Below are 21529 nucleotides of genomic sequence, written 5' to 3' on the forward strand. Positions count from 1 at the left end.
GTGACTCAGCAGGAGCGTGCTGAAACCCTGGAAGTATTACAGAGTGAACTGCCAGATACTCTGCCTTTACTTAAAACTTTCACACCATGTGTTTGCTGTTCTATTGATGTCACCAAGGTTGGGTCTCTTATTCCTGTTTTTCTTTTTATGTCCCGGTCCTTGTAATTTAAAAGATAAGGATAATAGCACTTCTAACATTATTAATTTTCAAAAACAATCTGTGGGAGTGTTGGTGCCTTATTCGTCCTGATATAAAAGTTTAAGACAGGCTCATTTTAGCAATCACCATAAGACACATGTCCTCCATGGTTCTCATAGGACTCTGATTTGTGGTTATGAATGGGAGCATCCATATGCATTCTCTTCCTGTGTTGCCTGTGGCAGGTGACAGTGCAGGAATTAACACTGTGTGGTTCGCTTCCGCTGCTAGCTTTGAGTTCTTGTGGTTACTTCTGATGTCTGCACAGCTTGAGTTATGGTCAGACTAGCACTGACCATGTGCTAAGTATGTCTGCTTGAGTTACGCACTTGATGTTGAGACTGACAACCTAGACAGTCACAGCATAGGCAGTGTGAAGATGTAGTGAAGACAAGGGAGGTGTTCTGCAATGGAAGTGCATGCTAGGAAACTTTCAAAGACTAAAATCACATCACGTGTATTCTGCTATTCCCTCTGAGCATACATACCTAACAAAATCCTGTGGTCTCTGTAGTTATGTATGTTGTATGTACATACCTGAGATTTTGGAGCTGGAACCACAGTGGAGAGAGGACATGTAGCATTTGCCTGTTTGGGTTGTATGACTCAGCTGTCCGACTCCTTGGCATGTTTCAACATCCTACCCCACAGATACTTGCTCAGTAATCTCCATTGCCTTCCAATTCACAATAGCCAGGAAATACAAACAATACATGAGTGGAATATTAAAATATGTGGTACAAGCCAGGCAGTGGTGGCGCATGCCTTTAATCCCAGCACTCGGGAGGCAGAGGCAGGTGGATCGTTGTGAGTTTGAGGCCTGCCTGTTCTACAAAGTTAGTCCAGGACAGCCAGGACTACACAGAGAAACTCTGTCTCGAAAAACAAAACAAAATGTGTTGCATACACAAGGGAACACTATTTAACTGTAAAGAAACATGACATCGGCCGGGCGTGGTGGCGCATGCCTTTAATCCCAGCACTCGGGAGGCAGAGGCAGGTGGATCGCTGTGAGTTCGAGGCCAGCGTAGTCTACAAAGTGAGTCCAGGACAGCCAAGGCTACACAGAGAAACCCTGTCTCGAAAAAAACAAAAACAAAAAAAGAAACAAACAAACAAAAAAAGAAACATGACATCCTGACATTTGAGGGTCAGTGGCCCTAGAGTGAGGTAGCCTAAGCTTGGGAAGACAGACGCCGTTTGTCCTCTCGCATCTGTGCTCCCTAGCTCCACAGTCTTAAAAACTTTTCATAACTTGTCTTTGTCCTCTTTATGAATTTAATTTTGATAGTGATTTTGGTAATCTGTCACTAATGCTGTCAGTAAGTACAGTAGATCCTGAAACAAGAGGTCTAGTGTACTAGCTAAGGGTTTGAGTTTTCTGAACTAGAAAAGACAAAATTCAACCAAACTTGAAATTAGAGGTTATTTGTGCTATGTGGTTTTCATCTCTTTAGAGAAGTGCAAAAAGTAGACCCTCATTTTGTTAAATTATTTAGAAACACATTTTTTAGTAATAGGAGTAGCGACCCTTATATCTAGAAATGCAGATGCATCGAGTGTCTAGGCCGCCACATTGGGCTCAGTTTGAAGGCACGCTGACTGGACCTGAGCGTGCCTCTCAGAGAGAGAGAGAAAGCCAGTATAGAGTGGAGTAGCATTTGACATGATGTTTGTGCTGGCTTTCTTGACTACATGCGTCCTAACAGATGAGTGAATTCAAACAGTATTTGACTGATAAGTCAGCAGGTTTTAAATGACTGGAGAGCTTGAAGGAGAGAAGGGAGTTAAAGATTCCAGTCCTGTACTCTCACTTATCTGATACCAAATCAATTGGTTAATTAACATGCCTCCATTCCCCAAACCAAACCAAACCAAAACCAAAACAAAAACAGTTTCTGCAGTGAGTGTGAGTTTAAAACTTTGGGTAATAAATAGCTCATGCTTATAGAAAGCTTTAATTATATATATATATAGAAAAAGATAACTTCTAGAAAGCTAGATTTAAAAAATTCAAAGAGGTAAGGGGAGCCTAAACACCATTAAGTGTGATGGGAGCCCTTGTCCCCCTCAGCTGGTCATGCCCCAGGATCTGCAGGCTCTTGTCACCTGCTGCTTCCTCCCTCCACCTTCTAACTGCTCTTCTCACCTTGGCTCTGCCCACCAGCCTTGCAGAGGGACTGTGTAAGTCAAGGGGCTGCATCCCTCCCTCCTGCCCTCCGCTCACCAGCTGCAAGCTTCTGTCCTCGTATGCCCTGCCCTAACCCTGTGGTGTTAATCCATTTGAGTGGCTGTAGCTGTGCTCATCCTCTGTCTTCAGTAACTTTGTCCTGCTTCCGTCACAGCATTATTCCACAAGTAGACCCAAACTATGGCATCTTCCACTCTACAAAGAAAAACAGCCTCCCTGACCTAAACTATTTCTGTCCAGTTAACAAATTATCTCCACCTCTCTTTCAAAAGTTGAGTCTCGCCTCTGCATCCCCCTCCATGCTTCTCTGTATCACCGAATTAGACCTTGCCATCTGTTTGTCCTTGTCAAGGCTGTTGGTGACTTTTGGGGGGTGGCATGGTTCTGACTTTTAACTGTCCAACCAAACTCTCTTGTCACCTACCTATGTAGGAGTGATTGTAGTTTGCCAACCCTTCACCTGTTGCACCAAACTCCCTCTCTGTGCCGCTGTTGGCTCCCTTGAGCCTCTGCTTGTTCATCCTGTAGCCTTTTGAGAGCCCTGGGGCCTAACTTCTAATCTGCTTTTCTTTGTCACTGTCTTGTAGCAGTTTTACTATTTGGTGTTTTTATTTTGATGTGTGTGCATATGAGAGAGAGAGAGAAAGAGAGAGAGAGAGAGAGATTGTATGTTTCTATAATAATTCCAATATGTAATATTACATTTATGCAGTAAAACTCAGGAAAGGTCCTAGAGAGATAGGTCGCTAGATCCTTCAGTGTGTGATATCAAGGTGACCACCCATCCTCTAGGTGCATGCACTGTGGGCTCTGCTGTGAGTCGGACCATGTGATAGCAGGTTGCATAGAAAAGACTGTGCTGTAACTCCATGTGTGTCCCCCACCATGGTGGCAATTGAACATAGAACTTCTCCTGTGTCGGCCCTGATCCTCTTCCTTCCAGTGGAGGAGCGTAAGTGTGCTCTGAGCATCCCTGGTCTGAAACCCTGAGATCCAGAGATCTTCAAAGTCTAAGAACAGTTAAATGTCTTCTCTGCTGCAAGCGGAAGATTCTATACTAGAAACTGTGTTCTTGCACAAAAAATTTTGGAAGTGTTATATGAAATTATATACAGCCTATTGCATAAAACATGCGTGAAATGTTTGCTACCGTTCCCATTCTTAAGGTACTTCATACACAGGAAGATAATCCACTGATCTATTCCAAAAGACAGTTCTGCTGGTTTTATTGGGGGGGGGGCAGTCCTTGGTGTTTTAGTTTTCATGGTTTTATGGTTCATTAATTTTCACGGGATTTCAAGGCACATATCTTTAATGTCAGCCCTTTGGAGGCAGAGGCAGATGGATTTCTGTGAGTTTGAAACCACACAGCTTCAATTTATAGAAACTATGCAAAGTGAAGGGTAGCCAGGCTACAGAGAATCTTCTGCTGCAAAGTGGTAACAACCCCTTACTCTCCCCTCCCTTCTCTCACTCTAGCACTCTGGCTTGTGTGCTCTCTCCAGCTCTCCCTCTCTCCCTCTCTCCCCTCTCCCTCTCTCCATCTCTCCCTCTCTCCCTCTCTCCCTCTCTCCCTCTCTCCCTCTCTCCCTCTCTCCCTCTCTCCAGCTCTCCCTCTCTCCCTCCCTCTCTCCCTCTCTCCCTCTCTCCCTCTCTCCATCTCTCCATCTCTCCCTCTCTCCCTCTCTCCCTCTCTCTCTCTCTCTCTCTCTCTCTCTCTCCCTCTCTCCCTCTCTCCCTCTCTCTCTCTCTCTCTCTCTCCCTCTCTCCCCCTCTCTCTCTCTCCCTCTCTCCCTCTCTCCCTCTCTCCCCTCTCCCTCTCTCCATCTCTCCCTCTCTCCCTCTCTCCCCTCTCCCTCTCTCTCTCTCTCTCTCTCTCTCTCTCTCTCCCTCTCTCCCCCTCTCTCTCTCTCCCTCTCTCCCTCTCTCCCTCTCTCCCCTCTCCCTCTCTCCATCTCTCCCTCTCTCCCTCTCTCCCCTCTCCCTCTCTCCCTCTCTCCCTCTCCCTCTCTCCCTCTCTCCCCCTCTCTCTCTCTCCCTCTCTCCCTCTCCCTCTCTCCCTCTCTCCCTCTCTCCCTCTCTCCCTCTCTCCTCTCCCTCTCTCCCTCTCTCCCTCTCTCCCTCTCTCCCTCTCTCTCTTTCTCTCTCCAGCTCTCTCCTTCCCTCCTTTTCTCCCTCCCCCTCTCTTCCTCCCTTCTTTCCTTCCTCCCTCCCTCCCCTCCTCTCTCTCAATCAATTTAAATTACTAATACAATTTATTTAGTTTTAATAGGAATAGACTGTGGACATCAGCCATGCAGTAGGTGGAAGCTGGTGCTAAAGCTGCCGCTCTGCGTTCACAGGCAGCTCCTCTGCAGTACTTACCCATGTGCTTTTGTCTTGTCACATTTGTTCTTTTCCTCTGAAAGTGAGGGCATTCTCAGTTGGTCATTTCATGTTTTGTCTTTTTAGGACTAGTTCCTGGTTTGGTGTGTATGTATCCGTCCCCCCCTCTATCTTCCCCCCCCCCCACTTCACCTGTTCCTTCCCCTCTATTCTCCTCTCGCCAGGTCCTTCCCTTTTCCCTCCATTTTGCTCCTCTTCGTTCTCCCCTTTTGTTCTCCTTTTTCCTTGTCCCCATGGCGTCCTTCTCCTTTTCTCTTCACCCCTCCCATCTGATGATTATTCTGTTTTCCGTAGAGCCTGTACCGTTTTCCTTCCCACTAGAAATATAAAAAGACTCTCCCTTATTTTAAATCCCCACCAATACTTGCTTTTTCTCTTTCTCATTTAATTGGCTAATTAATTAAGTTTTAATAGTAGCCATTCTGATGGGTGTGAGGTGTGAGAGAAAGCCTAGCTTAATTATATTGTCTTCTTTGTACCAGTGCACCTCTTTATTTTATTTTCTCTCATGGTTCATTAATTTCTTATATTCTAGGACTTATAAGTTAATTTGCTTTTTTCCCTTCCTGTTTTGCTTGGAGAACACTGATCGAGAGACTAAGGATAGGTGTTTAATACTAAATGACACTTTGTATTTACAGGAAATTTTATCTTTGGGCAGCCACATCATACTTTGAACACTACAGTATAATTAAAGAGATCTGGTCGTTTTAGGACTTAGAAAAGGCAAATCCAAGTTACTGGATGTCTTCATGTGGTTTGCAAGCATTATGGCTCTGCTTTGGGTAGTTAAGGTCCCCTGAGAGTCCTCTGTAGTAGAGATGTTTTCTATCATGATGTAGTTGATGCTTTGTGGTTACTTAGTGTCCTGTCCTGCACAGTTTTGCGCATACCAAGTGTTTGGGCAGATAAGAATGTGAGCCAGGGCCTCCCATGCATGCAGGCCGTGCTTGTGGAGCTCATGGTTTTCATGGTAGGAAAGCTCTTCCACTAGTTCTGTCTGTTTCTTCTTAACTCTGAGTGCTATTCCATCATTAGGCCAGTTAGTGCTTTTCTGACTGACATTTCTACTTCGTAGATACATGGAATCATTTGAAGTTTTCCTTTTCCCTCTTCCCAGTCCTGGGGAATTACTACATTGATGGCTGCGATGGTTTCCCTTTTACAACTTGACACAGACTATTGACACGTGTGAAGAAATATTGAGGAATTGCCTCCATTAGATTGTCCTCCAGCATGCCTGTGGGACATTTTCTTGATCACCTGATGGGAGAGATTTCACTACATGGTGGGCTGTGCCAATTCTAGGCAGACATCCAGTGCTGAATAAGAGAGGTATCTGAGCAAAGTAATAAGCCACATTTCTCCACGGTCTCTGATTCAGTTCCTGCCTCCAGGTTCCTGTCTTGAGCTTCTACCCTGGATTCCCTCCTTGTCTGAGTATAACAAGTAAGCTTAAATAAACCCTTTCCTTCTCAACTGCTCTTGCTCATGCACTTTAACATAGCAACAGAAAGCAAAACGGATCATCTGGGGTCAGGGTGAAATGTTCCATGTGGTGTGTATTTGTGTCTTACATCTTGTGATAGTGTCAGGGACATATCTGAGCATCAGGAGTTCGCAAGCCCCCCATAGAGTTATCTCATACACATTTTATAGCGTGGGCTTCCATTACTCAGTTATGGGTAGCCCGGGAGAGATGACCACACAGGCATAGTTTATAGCCAAATGAATCTGATTAAACCTGAAATGGGCTCAGTAAGAATATAAGATGGAGGAACCTCTGCGCTGTATTTCTCTGTCACATTCTGCCTCCCTTTTCATACAGCACTCAGAGATACCACATGTTCCTATGAATTCGTAAAGTCACAAAAGTCAGAGAGGTAGCTAAGGATAAACGTACTATGGACTCCTTTCTTGTCTTTCGGGACCTTTTGAGATATACATGATAGATTTCATTGGCCAATCTCATTCCTTTGCCCATATAGCCCAGCAATGGGGAATGTAGCCATTTCTAACAGGAAGATGCATGTCCATTTGTCTTAGTTACATTTCATTTGCTGTGAAGAGACACCATAGCAACCCCCAGTAACACACCTACTCTAACAAGGCTACATCTCTTAATCCTTTCTAAACAGTCTACCAACTGTGAAACAAACATTTAATAATGCAAAATATGTTTAATCCAACCTTAAAAGTCCCCTTAATCTGTTACAGTCTCAATGTTTAAAATTCCAAAGTACAAAGATCTTTCCGAGACTCAAGGAAGTCTTAACTCTGTGAAAATCAAAAAACAAATTGCATGCATCCAGCATGCAGTAACACAGAATATACACTATGGTGGTGGTTTGACTAGATATGGACCTCATAGACTCATGTGTGTGAACACTTGGTCCATAGAGAGTGGCACTATTAGGAGATGTGGCCTTGTTGGGGTAGGTGTGGCTTTGTTGAACATGTGTGCTTTGAGTTTTATATGCTCAAGCTATGTGAAACAGAGTCTCCTTCTTCTGCTTGCTACTCCAGATGTGGAACTCTCAGCTTCTTCTACAGCACCACATCTGCCTGTACACTGCTGTGCTTCCTACCATGAAGATAAAGGACCAAATCTCTGAAACTGTAAGCCAGCCCCTAATTAAATGCTTTCTTTTATAAGAGTTGCTATGTCCATGGTGATTTTCACAGCAATGAAACCCCAAAGACAACTACCATTCCAAAAGAGAGGTAAAGGGGCGTAGTGAGGAGATACTGAACCAAAGCAAGACAGAAACTCAGCAAGATAAACTTCAAACCCAGCAACTCTATGCTATATGTCAAAAAGTTGAAGAGGCTTTGTCCTCCCTACCCCTTCCAGCTTTGTTGATTATAGCACAGGTCTGGCTGGTCCCATGTACAAGTTTCCACTCCACCAGCAATGGAGGAGTGTTCCCCTTTCTTCACATTCTCGTCAGCATGTGCTATTACCTGGGTTTTTGATCTTGGACATTCTGACAGGTGCAAGATGGAATCTCAGAGTCATTTTGATTTTCATTTCCCTGATGACTAAGGATATTGAACATTTCTTTAAGTGTTTCTTGGCCATTTGAGATTCCTCTTTTGAGAGAAGTCTTTGTTTAACTCTTGAAACAGATGCTGAGACCCATAGCCAAACATTGGGTGAAGTATAAGGGGTCTTGTGGAAGAGTGGGAGGAAAGAGAAAAGGACCTGGAGGTGACAGGAGCTGCACGAGAAGACCACCAGCGTTAGCCAACCAGGGCCCAGAGGGGCCTGTGGAGACTCAGGTGCCAGCCAGGGTCCATCCATAGATTGAACGGACCTAGGCCCTCTACACAGACGTAGCCAATGGGAAGCTCAGTCTTCATGTGGGTCTGAAGGAGAGATAAACATACTTTTTGTGTAGATCACAAGTGGGGGATGACAAAAAGACTTGTGAGAGAGCAGACGATGTTTATCCCCTTAGAAGTCGAACCACCGTGTGGGGGAGATTGGTTACTAACCAGCTGAAAAATATCATTGAACAAATTCTGAGAGGAGATATAAATGTGAGCCAAAACCAGGAGGCCGGCCCTTTGGAAACTTGGGATAGTTTTGCCTGTTTATCGCTCCACTTCAAGACGCTCCTAGAGAGAACTGCTTGAGAGTAGGATGTGAATTGAATAAATAAATAAATTAATAAAATGGCAATGATATCCACATGGCATAGTAGTAGGTAGTGTTGAAATCCCATTTGCTGATGATATTAATTCAAAACTTTACAATTGAGCCTCAGGTAGATTCTTAAGAGAAAGACAGAAGGAAGCCAAATTCTTTGCCAAACTATCACAAGGATGGTCTCTAGCCCAGTCAGGAATATTATTCCCCTCTGAAAGCTCTTGAGCTGGAACTCCATAGTCTACCTTGCTCCTCAGTACTACTGCCTCCCAAGCTCTTGATAGGGTAGCTCTTTAAGATTTCCTTAGAGGCTGGGCATGCTGGTGCACGCCTTTAATCCCAGCACTGGGGAGGCAGGGGCAGGCAGATCACTGTGAGTTCAAGGCCTACCTGGTCTACAAAGCGAGTCCAGGACTGCTAAGACTACACAGAGAGACCTTGTCTTTAAAAAAATTTTTTTCCTTAGAGTATTATACTCCCTTCCTAATCCAAAGTGTGCAAAAGCAGGATGCCCAGGCCTGTCACGGCAGTAGTCCCGCTCCTGGGACTAACTTTTGTCTTAGTTACCTTTCTATTGATGTGAAGACACACCATGATTAAGGCAGCTTATAAAAGAAAGCATTTATTTGGGGGCTGTGTACAGTTTCTGAGGGGGATTCCATGATTGGCATGGTAGGGAGCATACATGGGGTAGTAGGAGCTACATCTTATCTGTGAGCAGCAGGCACAAAGGGGCCGGCAGATCATGTGGCGGCTGGGACTTTGTTTTGTTTTTTGTTTGAACAAATAAATACAATATACTACATACAGCAAGAAGAACCATGGTAACAATCAGGAATTATATACATGTTACATTCATAGTGTTTTGGTTATTTATATTTGGCAATCTTGAAGAAAACATCTTTTCTATTTTGGTGTGTTTAAAATTCTGAATGTAAATCAGTATCTATCCTATCTCATCTCTATCAACTTAAATCTATCTAGATCTAAAAACATCTTAACCCATAAACAACTAAGCTTAATTGTAAAACTAAACTACCTGGTCTTCAGCCTCATCAGAGACTTGAGAAGGAATGAACTTAATTACCTGAGTAAACTGGAAGTGTAGGTTAGCAACTTCCCAAATGACAGTTTGGTGCCTGAATAGTCACTCAAAACCATTGGAGCATCATCTTCAGCCTTCTGGCCCAGTATATCTGACAGACATATTTGTGAGGCAGGAACTATTAAGGACTTGCTTACTCTGACTTGGCAGAGTTTGGAGAGAGAAAGGTAACCCCTCCCCCCTCCCCAAATAAAGCCAAGCAGCCTGGGGAACAGAGTTGTTCTCCTCACTATGCATCCTGAGAAGGGGGACCTGCACCCAGGCTGCTGTTACAGCTGGAAGAAACTTTTATCTTTTTGGACTGCAGTGTCACTGCAAAGTCAACCTAAAAGCCACAGCATCCCAGTTGTTCTTGTGGTCCAGGTGATCCTGCTGTCATGTAGATGTAAAGTCTCTTCTTCCTTTTGGGAAATGGGGGCGTATTGTGACAGTGGAAGAATGGGGACCAAATTCCATTCCAGGATCCAAGTAGCCACCTACAAGGAGAACATAGGTGAGCCAAAGGGAGCAGTGAGCCTAAGGGAGCCCTGTCCTCCATCTGTGGGAATGAGCAAGGCACTCCTGCGGGTGCTAATGATTGATTTATCAATGGTGGTAACCAAGTTCATGGTCTGCAGAGAGCTTACATTTGGATGTGGTGTAAACTGATAGCACAGGTCTCCAGAAGTGATTATTACTCTATAGGGCAGTAACTGGTCGAGTTCTGGGGAGTGACTCTTCCCTGATGGTGTTGTCAGTGCCCATCTCAGTAACTAGCTAGCACAAGTGTGCATGATACACGCATGCTGACTGTGTCCAGAGACAGGAATAGGCCCCTGAGAAGAGTCAGGATAGAAAGCTGACTTGTTTCCTAGCACATGGTGACCAAGGAGAGCCAGGTCAGCCCGCGGACACTGAGCAAATGCCCTTGAGTAGCCTGAGGGCCCACTTATTCTTTGATCATTTACTCTGGCTGAGCTGTGTGTGATCTTCTCTGGAGACTGAGGCAGTGCTTCTTACTCTAGATGATGGTGACTTGGACTAGAAGGTGGTGGTGGGGCAGAGTGGTGGCCACAGATCAGAAACTTAGAGGTTGACTGGTGAGGGCTTGTTTCAGAGGAGGCTAAGGGAGTCCGTCATCAGGAGCTGCTGAAGGCTGGGTGGTTTCGGTTTGGGCCTGAGACAAGTGGCCAGGTGAGGTCAGGAGAAGCAGGCCTGGAGGACGCGGGAGGGCACTATCCTTCTTCAGCACATCACGTGCGTGGTGTTGGGGCATCTCAGCATGCACCACAGATATCTGTGTACATAGAGTCTCAATTTATATAGTTGTGCCCCTTAAAATTGAATATTGAATTGTCATGATCAGTTTATGAGTCTAGTGTGTGTGCGCGCGCGCACACACACACACACACACCACAGGTAATTTAGCAACTTTTCTTGTTTTCTTGGTTAGGGGAAACATGTACTGATGGAGCCTTGTCAAAGCGTAGTCCAGTTTCTTTATTAAGTAATTCCTGTATGTCTGAAGGTTGAGGGGATTTGTATGTAGGGAAAGTTTCACCCTCCTTTCATACCTGATTGCTCTTCTGAGAACCCTTTGGCACAACTGAGGCTGGTCTCCTTGAGATTCAGCCAGATGTCTTCTGGTTCACAGTTCTGGGGGGTTCAGTCTTTCCATCTCCTCAGCAGACGTCTCTACCTCTAGAAGCTGTTTGCTCAAGCTCTCCTGTGAGTGGAACATGGAGACGCACTGGTGGGAAGCAATACGCAATGGTGCTTATGAGTGCATTGCATGACATCTTTGCCAGACTTGACAGACTCATCACAGGCAGTTAAGAGATTTGGGTAAAAAGATGACCCAACATGCTTCAGACAGGAAAAATAATAAAATAGATGGCCTCATTTATAGGGTTCATCATAAACTGGTTCCCTGCTTGCAAGTAACTACTAATACTTTGGCTTTGACTAGTCTTCAGAATAAATATTTTCTTAAAAATTTTACTTTAAATGTTACATATTTGACCTTGGTTTTGCATAGAGGAGTTTGTGTGTATACACACATAGGTGCTTACATGTGTACATGTGGGTGTGTTTCCTTTTCATGAGGGTAGAAATACCTAAATCTTTACTGTTTACTATAGTAGCCTCAAAGGGTTTACACCCCAAACCTACCCTGACCTGCAGCCCAGAACTCCTAGGCAGGTAGATCAGGCTCTGTCTCTCTGCTGCCCTCCTCAGAGCAGCCCCCAGAGTCAACCCTCACCTTCAGAACTCACCTCTGTGGCTATGTCAGTGCTACCTTTGCCTGTCTCCTGGCAGCACTGCACACTCCCCAGGTCAGCAGCATTGTACACTCCACAGGTCAGCAGCACTGCACACTCCCCAGGTCAGCAGCATTGTACACTCCACAGGTCAGCAGCACTGCACACTCCCCAGGTCAGCTGCACTGCACACTCCCCAGGTCAGCAGCACTGCACACTCCCCAGGTCAGCTGCACTGCACACTCCCCAGGTCAGCTGCACTGCACACTCCCCAGGTCAGCTGCACTGCACACTCCCCAGGTCAGCAGCACTGCACACTCCCCAGGTCAGCTGCACTGCACACTCCCCAGGTCAGCTGCACTGCACACTCCCCAGTCAGCTGCACTGCACACTCCCCAGGTCAGCTGCACTGCACACTCCCCAGGTCAGCTGCACTGCACACTCCCCAGGTCAGCTGCACTGCACACTCCCCAGTCAGCTGCACTGCACACTCCCCAGGTCAGCTGCACTGCACACTCCCCAGGTCAGCTGCACTGCACACTCCCCAGGTCAGCAGCATTGCACACTCCCCAGGTCAGCAGCACTGCACACTCCCCAGGTCAGCAGCGTTGTACACTCTCCAGGTCAGCAGCACTGCACACTCCCCAGGTCAGCAGCACTGCACACTCCTCAGGTCAGCAGCACTGCACACTCCCCAGGTCAGCAGCATTGCACACTCCCCAGGTCAGCAGCACTGCACACTCCCCAGGTCAGCAGCACTGCACACTCCTCAGGTCAGGCATGTGGGCGGGGCTGTTCTCCTCTCCTGTTAAGGGTGTGCCTCAGTGGGAGAGCACTTTCCTAGCATCAGGAAGCCCCAGGTTCGAACCCCCAGAACCTTAAAACACAACAATAAATTCATAGATATCAAAACAAAACAAATCATTACTCCTTGAGAAGGCAAGGCCCTCAGCTGCCATTGGCAGCTGAAGACTTACATTCAGTGCTGGGCAAAATTTAAGTTGGTGAACAGGCTCCCCAGTCCTTGAATAATCTGTTTGCTAAGACATGGTGCAAAGAACTACTTTCTCTGCAACAATGAAGATTTCAGGTCTAGGATTCTGTTTCTTAAAGGTAAGGATATGAACTCCACATAGACATATTTTGGATAGACGAATCATTTTCTTCAACCAATGTGGGTGTGTTCTAAAAAGGAGCGGGGCAACGTATCAGCAGCAGAATTGAAATGTGTTAGTGTAGTTGGCTAGTACTGTTTCTCTGGTGTGATGGCCACACTGTGAATTGGAATTCTAAATGTTGAAAATGGGGCTGACTTCTAGACAAGTAGTAGCATGCTCGGGGCTACTAGCAAGTGCACTTAACGTGAGGTATAGGAACGTGGGGACAGCATAATCTTCTAAGTCCTTATCAGGGAGATGTTGGGCAAGGCACTGTTGTGTGCTGAAGGACATTCGATGAGGGTGATTAGAGGTCTGCTGTCTGAAGGTTAGTGGGACTATCATCATCATCATCATCATCATCATCATCATCATCATCATCATCATCGTTCTTGAACTCTGTTGTTGCTAAAAATGTAAAGTGGGGACTGGAGAAACAGCTCAGCATTTTGTTTTCCAAGCTCCCACAAGGTAAGTAAAAACTATCTCTAATTCCGACATCGTCTAACCTCTGTTGGCATTAGGCACACATGTGGTATGAATACATATATGCAGACAAACCACTCATAAAATAAATGATAAGTCTTTTATGTGTGTGTGTATGGGGGGGGAAAGGAAGCCTAAGGTGGGGGAAGAAATGTGAAATATTGATGGGGAACCTTTCCTCATGTGCATTTATCACAGGCTTTGCATAGGTTACCTTAGAAGGTAGACACTGACTCTTTTCCCTCTCCTCAGTCCTCAGCATCTCTACAGTCTCAGTCATCCCTGTCTTTCAGTCTTTCCCACCACTTCTCTGTCCTTTCCAGTAGCGAACAACTACTGTATTGACCTGCCAGTTTGTGGTCTCCCAGTTCTCTCTTTTCTCTCCTTTGGGTGCTGGGGCTACAACCGACTGTTGATTACAGAGGTCTTGGATGGCTCCCCTTAGTTCTTGGAAGGGAGGTGCTATGGCCCCTGCCCATCATCCTGGGATAGCACACACTGGTCATTGTGTAGTTCTTTGCTATCTTGGCAGTCCTGAGCCTTTGCCCTGCAGTTTTTCTTTGCCCAATGGAACTTTGTCTGGAGGTTCATCCCTCAATTGGCAACCTCTTTCAACCACTGTGTCTCGTGGTCCCTCATCTAGATTTTAAGAGAGATAACTTATTTCTTGAGAGCAAACCAAGGCTGTGCTTGTGGCATTGGGAGCTGCGTTGAACTCTTTGTTTTATGCTGTCATTCCAGCACACTTGAGAGGGCAGTCTGAGTGACTCACAGGCATCCTGGAGGTGATGTAAGTGACTGAAGAAATGAAGCACCATGCTATCAGTCACCCACTACCTATCCTCATTTGCCTACATGGCTGTCTCACTCCATTTTTGCTAGTGGTTCTTTGTGGACACCACCACACTCGCTCTGCCTGCCACCCACACAGATGCTCTAAGAACTACTTGTTTTCTTATCTAGGCGCCTTTTAGCTGGTACCTATTTTTCTTATACACTTGAGTTAGAGTGATATACGCCCGTGTGGGGCTGCTGTCGATGAAGTTGGGAAGATATTCTAGGATCTGTCTGTCAGAAGCTCACTTTGGCTCTGACATTGAACTCTGCAGATGTGATTAATTCCTGAACCTGTACCTTGCTCTTAGTTGTCTGTGACCTACCTGTGGGAATCACTCTCTTTCATAGCACATCTTGCTTGCGGTCTGCTGTTAGCCCATTGCCCTGTCCTGCACCCTTAGCATTTACAGATCTCTTTACGCCTTTCTGACCCTGCTTAGCTTGAGGTAGCTTGTATGTAAATATATTATCTTATTGTTAAAAGCTCTTAATGTGTGCTTTGTTGAGGAGAATTTTTATTCATTCTGGCCCAGGGCCCAATTCTGTAATCACAGTCCACCATGGTCACATGGAATTCTGTGATCACAGTCCACCATGGTAACATGGAATTCTGTGATCACAGTCCACCATGGTAACATGGAATTCTGTAATCGCAGTCCACCATGGTAACATGGAATTCTGTGATCACAGTCCACCATGGTAACATGGAATTCTGTGATCACAGTCCACCATGGTAACATGGAATTCTGTGATCACAGTCCACCATGGTAACATGGAATTCTGTGATCACAGTCCACCATGGTCACATGGAATTCTGTGATCACAGTCCACCATGGTAACATGGAATTCTGTAATCGCAGTCCACCATGGTAACATGGAATTCTGTGATCACAGTCCACCATGGTAACATGGAATTCTGTGATCACAGTCCACCATGGTAACATGGAATTCTGTGATCGCAGTCCACCATGGTCACATGGAATTCTGTGATCGCAGTCCACCATGGTCACATGGAATTCTGTGATCGCAGTCCACCATGGTAACATGGAATTCTGTGATCGCAGTCCACCATGGTAACATGGAATTCTGTGATCACAGTCCACCATGGTCACATGGAATTCTGTGATCACAGTCCACCATGGTAACATGGAATTCTGTGATCACAGTCCACCATGGTCACATGGAATTCTGTGATCACAGTCCACCATGGTAACATGGAATTCTGTGATCGCAGTCCACCATGGTAACATGGAATTCTGTGATCGCAGTCCACCATGGTCACATGGAATTCTGTGATCACAGTCCACCATGGTAACATGGAATTCTGTGATCACAGTCCACCATGGTAACATGGAATTCTGTGATCGCAGTCCACCATGGTCACATGGAATTCTGTAATCGCAGTCCACCATGGTAACATGGAATTCTGTGATCGCAGTCCACCATGGTAACATGGAATTCTGTGATCGCAGTCCACCATGGTAACATGGAATTCTGTGATCACAGTCCACCATGGTAACATGGAATTCTGTGATCACAGTCCACCATGGTAACATGGAATTCTGTGATCACAGTCCACCATGGTAACATGGAATTCTGTAATCGCAGTCCACCATGGTCACATGGAATTCTGTGATCGCAGTCCACCATGGTAACATGGAATTCTGTGATCACAGTCCACCATGGTAGCATGGAATTCTGTGATCGCAGTCCACCATGGTAACATGGAATTCTGTAATCGCAGTCCACCATGGTAACATGGAATTCTGTAATCGCAGTCCACCATGGTCACATGGAATTCTGTAATCGCAGTCCACCATGGTAACATGGAATTCTGTGATCACAGTCCACCATGGTAACATGGAATTCTGTGATCACAGTCCACCATGGTAACATGGAATTCTGTGATCACAGTCCACCATGGTAACATGGAATTCTGTGATCGCAGTCCACCATGGTCACATGGAATTCTGTGATCACAGTCCACCATGGTAACATGGAATTCTGTAATCGCAGTCCACCATGGTCACATGGAATTCTGTGATCACAGTCCACCATGGTCACATGGAATTCTGTGATCACAGTCCACCATGGTAGCATGGAATTCTATAATCGCAGTCCACCATGGTAACATGGAATTCTGTAATCGCAGTCCACCATGGTAACATGGAATTCTGTGATCACAGTCCACCATGGTAACATGGAATTCTGTAATCGCAGTCCACCATGGTAACATGGAATTCTGTAATCGCAGTCCACCATGGTAACATGGAATTCTGTGATCACAGTCCACCATGGTAACATGGAATTCTGTGATCACAGTCCACCATGGTAACATGGAATTCTGTGATCGCAGTCCACCATGGTAACATGGAATTCTGTGATCACAGTCCACCATGGTCACATGGAATTCTGTAATCGCAGTCCACCATGGTAACATGGAATTCTGTGATCGCAGTCCACCATGGTAACATGGAATTCTGTGATCACAGTCCACCATGGTCACATGGAATTCTGTAATCGCAGTCCACCATGGTCACATGGAATTCTGTATCGTCTAACAGACTTCTTTCCTCACTGTCAGCACCAGTGCTGGGCAAGTCTGTTTCTGGTGCTTAGTGCTGACGTCATCTTGACATGATCTCGAGTCACTCAGGAGACGTGCCTCTGGAAAGGCCTGTGCTGAATTCTGTAGTTTACAGTGATTGAGGCAAGATGTTTCACCTTAAATATGGCCGCACTGTTCCGTGGAGGGCAGTCCTGGACTCAGTGAAAAGGAGGAGGGTGAAGCTGCGCACTGGTGCCCACTTTCTCTTCTTCCTGGCTGTGGCTGCAGTGTGACCAGCAGCTCCAAGCTCCTGCTGTGGTGACTTCGAGCAAAGCCTACTTGTGTCCTCAAACAGTGAGCCAACACAAACCCTTTTCTACATACACTACTTCTTGTGAGTTGTTGATCATAGAAGTGAGCTCAGTGACTGATAGAGTTGTTCTTGGACACATGCACCTGAATCACCTTTGGCCATTTGTAAAATTGTCCCAGTGCCAGCACCGCCCAGTACTCTGCATGCTGTGAGGATGTTTGGCTAGAATTGAGTTTGAAAACTACCTTCTGCCATATTCTAGCTCTTAGCATCCTTCTGCTGGCACTGAACAGTAGAGCTGGGCCCAATCGAATCCCATTAACCATTTGTGGTTCATCATTTGCCGTTGAGAGTTCATTTGCTCTGTAGTAACTTTTTCTGAAATTGACACAGATCCTATTTTAAGTCACATTTGGTAAATTTGACAAAATAAATGTTGGCCTGAACATTTAACTTGCACAGCTTGAGTAATGAGTATTGAGTAGCATTGTTTCATAGGGCTTTATGCTTGGTAACTGACCAGCAGCTCAGCGGTCCTCGCGATCGAGAACAGCCAGAGGAGCACCCATAGGTGTCATACGCTCGCCCTCTGGATCCTTGTGTTCTGGCTTTCCTTTCTCTATTTACAGGGCTCCTCCTACTCGCCCCAGTTTGCACTATTATTAGGTACATGCTTCCTTCCTCACCTGTAAGGCACTGTCTGTGGGCAGTGCATATAGATTTAGGAAAACTGAATAAAGAAACTCACTGAAAAAGTTAAATTTTGCATTTGAATTCAACATAGTTCTTAAACATCTCAGGCTTGGCTGGGCATAGTGGTATGTAACTAATCTCACGCAGAAGGAGGGGATCTCTGTGAGTTTAAGGCCAGCCTGGTCTATGTAACAAGCGCCAGGTGATTGAGAGCAATGTAGTAAGACATTGCCCCCCAAACCAACAAACACACAGACTAATAAAATGAAATCTCAGGCTCATTAAAACTGACTGTTATGTCATTTCATAAATAAGTGTGCATTCTTACAAAATAAGGTTGTACACAGCAATTATGATCAATTTTTTCTCTAAATGTTTTTAAATTAGTGTATTCATATTACATCTCAATTATTATCCCATCCCTTGTATCCTCCCATTCCTCCCTCTCTCCCGCTTTCACCCTACTCCCCTCCCCTATGACTGTGACCGAGGGGGATTACCTCCCCCTGTATATGCTCATAGGGTATCAAGTCTCTTCTTGGTAGCCTGCTATCCTTCCTCTGAGTGCCACCAGGCATCCCCATCAAGGGGACGTGGTCAAATATGGGGCACCAGTAGTAGTGGAAGTTCTAGCCAGAGCAATAAGGCAACAAAAGGAGATGAAAGGGATCCAAATGGGAAAGGAGGAAGTCAAATTGTCCCTATTTGCAGATGATATGATAGTGTACATAAGTGACCCCCAAAATTCCACCAGAGAACTACTACAGCTGATAAACACCTTCAGCAAAATGGCTGGATAAAAAATTTTAAAAAGTCAGTAGCCTTCCTTTATGATCAATTTTTAATCATGAAAATTCAGTTTTTAAATGCTGCTTTATTTTACAGGTTGTGTGTGAAAGTTTTCATTCTTTTTATGAAGCTCTGTGTATTAGTGTTTAGAGTGTTGTGAAGGTTTTTCATTGTATGGTGCACTAGATCACGAGCTTCTGTTGATCCCCTGCCTTCCTGCTCACTGTTCAGTGTCTACCTCACCAGACACTTGTCTACTAGAATAACCCTGGATAAAATTTAGTAACCAGCCTTATGTTTTCTGTATTGGTCCATAAGTTTATGGTTTCTTTGAAACTCCATTGCACCATGTATGTCATAATTGGAATTTGTGTTTGCACACATAGTAAATATTTCAAGTTTTAAATTATCATTTGTTAGTGTACTTACAACATTCTCATAGCAAATTAGATAATGACGTTGTTTTTACTGATGTTTTTCATAAAATGGGTTTTCTTTCTACATTCTGTTGTTCCTTGTTAGACCATTAGTATACAATTTGAAAAATATTGGCCTATTACTGAACTCTGAATTTTTTTCCTGGTGAATTTTGTTTTTTGTTTTTTTTTAGTGTGAGTCATTTTTATTGCTCTGCCCTCTGGAATGCACTCTTCAGGCAGTATTTCTTTACTTTTCTTTCCATCCGTGTTATTAATAGTAACTTTTTGTGAGTTCTAAATATATGTGAGTGCTTCTCAGATCTGTGTACCTGAGGCACCATGGTCTCTGCACAGGCTGTGCTGTTGCTTCAGAAGGAACGTACTGAGAAGTGTCAGGCTCATATGCTCTAGGGTATTTCTGGACTTGTGATATTTTCTCCTAGCTACTACTTCTTTAGCAATTTCTCATTCACTTTTATGGAAATTAACCACATTAAAATAAGCTGAAGAGATTAAAAATGAATATTAATTCTATAGTTTTTAGATCATTTAAATTTAATTAATTAGAACAAGTTTGCATTGAGCTAAAATGTGAATAATGTAATTTGTATATCAACACAAGTTTCTTTAGCCAAAAATATCTTTTACTTGCTCATCTTCATATTTTGTTTAAAAATACTGAGTATAGATGTTTGCAGTCTAAGTGTACAATGAGGGAATTTCTGTCTATGTTTCTCATAGGCTTTTGGCTAGAAAATCTGATCATTTTTAATACTGCAATATTTTTACAATCTCTATAAATTTGTCCTCATGTGAACAAAAACAATTCTATGGCAAGAGAATCCTAAACAAGCTCTCTTAGTTTGTTTTTTTCTTTTCCCTAGCCTAAGTTTTATTCTAGTGCTATTTGTTGAACTTGTGAATAAACAAATCTTGTCTCCCTGTGTACTTGAAAGCCTTCATTTTTTCATTCATTTTAACATCTCATATAGTAAATATGAAATACAATTTTTGTTATATCCCTCATTAACTTAAACCTCAATTGTATCTTTAGAAAATTATAAAATAATCAGCGTCAGCTGTGGGAAGCCCTTCTCCTCTCTCCACATACACAGGCTGTGCTGTGCCTTTTCCTTCCTCCTTGCAGACCCCTTCTGTTCATCCAGACTATCCACGGTGTGTGGTTTGCCCCTCCTCCACTCTAGAGCTCCTTGTATGCCGGCTCAGTGCTGTGTCACTTCACTTGGCTCCACTGGAAAACCACATTTCTTCTGCACTCTTAAGTTACTTAAGGCACACCGTACCTTATTATTTACATAACTCCCTATTAATACCATCAATATAGGTGCACACTTTCAATGAATGACTAATTCAATTTGAAATATTTATCCCGTAAGTATTTGCAGCATCTAATAATGGCTTTGAGAGTATATGACTATTACCTATATGTGGTATGTATGTGTGGTCTTTCATTCATGGTTTTATTGCAGTCGTTTTCAGTTAGAATATTACTATTAAAAATTATCCATATAGGGACAGAGAGATGGCTCAGAGGCAAAGAGCACTGGCTGCTCTTCCAGAGGACCTGGCTTCAATTCTCAGCAACCACATGGCAGCTCAAAATGTCTTAACTCACATCCTCACACAAATATACATGCAGGCAAGACACCAATGCACAAGAAATCAAAATAAAGTATTAAAAAAATTTAAAAGTGTACATATGAAAGTATATGTTTAAATTTAGTAAATGGGATATTTTATGAATAAAAAAGATAAGGAAATGTATTTTCATTTTCTTAAGAAATGTGAATAGGTTCAGAGGCTGTGCCAGGATGTGGTTTTGAATAGGAGCCAGTGAAGGGCACTGCAATGTTAAACAAGCCTTTGCTGGTGTGCCCTAAATAGACTGTGGAAGATCAGGTAAGGGCACTTCGTCTTCCAAGTGATGACTGAGAAGCACATTTTGAAAGAAAATACTGGGAGGAAGAAGAGCCAAGTGGTCCTGATTGATGATTAGGGAGTCAGGCGTGTGGCTCGGGCCATCTGTGACCCACATAGAGAGAGCAGGATGTGCCGCTGCCTTCAGGGCACCAGGCATGGGAGAAGACCAGAAGGGCAGAAGAGATCCCGTGAGACTCCTGGGTTTTACTCTGCTTTCGTCAATCTTAGGTCACTACATTTTATCCAGAAATTTCTAGCAGTTGTTAGAACGAAATGCAAGTGTTGGGAAGTGGTGGGGATGCTGAACTCCTCCTGTGCAGTTCCTGTGCTTTTAAACCGACATGCTCTTGTACTTAAATACCAGGTCATTTGTTGTTGTTTTTTTTTTTTTAAGGTCAAAACCAGTAGTAATAGCTAGGTTCTGCAACTTTATAGTTCTTGAAAGTTTTGACAACACAAGGTTTTCATCAGAACACAGAGGACTAACTTACCTGCTTTCTTTAGAGTCAGGACCATTTCTAAAGTCAGGGTTTAGAATGGAGGAATGTTGGCTAGGCTCATGAGAGCTTTCCTT

The 21529-nt window shown here is 44.3% G+C and overlaps 1 protein-coding gene across 3 annotated transcripts in view; it reads left to right on the forward strand.

The window, feature by feature from the left end:
- The window catches only part of ZNF407 (zinc finger protein 407), a 381799-nt gene that overhangs the window by 174840 nt on the left and 185430 nt on the right, over nucleotides 1-21529 (forward strand). Inside the window, exon 5 of one of the 3 annotated variants that reach the window (XM_084780283.1) lies at nucleotides 7302-7394. The exons of the other annotated variants lie outside the window; for them this stretch is intronic. Within the exon in view, the coding sequence (XP_084636409.1) occupies nucleotides 7302-7368 (67 nt within the window). The 3' untranslated portion in view covers nucleotides 7369-7394. The remainder of the gene's footprint in view (nucleotides 1-7301; nucleotides 7395-21529) is intronic. 3 annotated transcript variants of the gene reach the window in all.

This window comes from Acomys minous, assembly GCF_964271855.1.
Source record: "Acomys minous genome assembly, chromosome: 4".
Lineage (NCBI taxonomy): Eukaryota > Metazoa > Chordata > Mammalia > Rodentia > Muridae > Acomys > Acomys minous.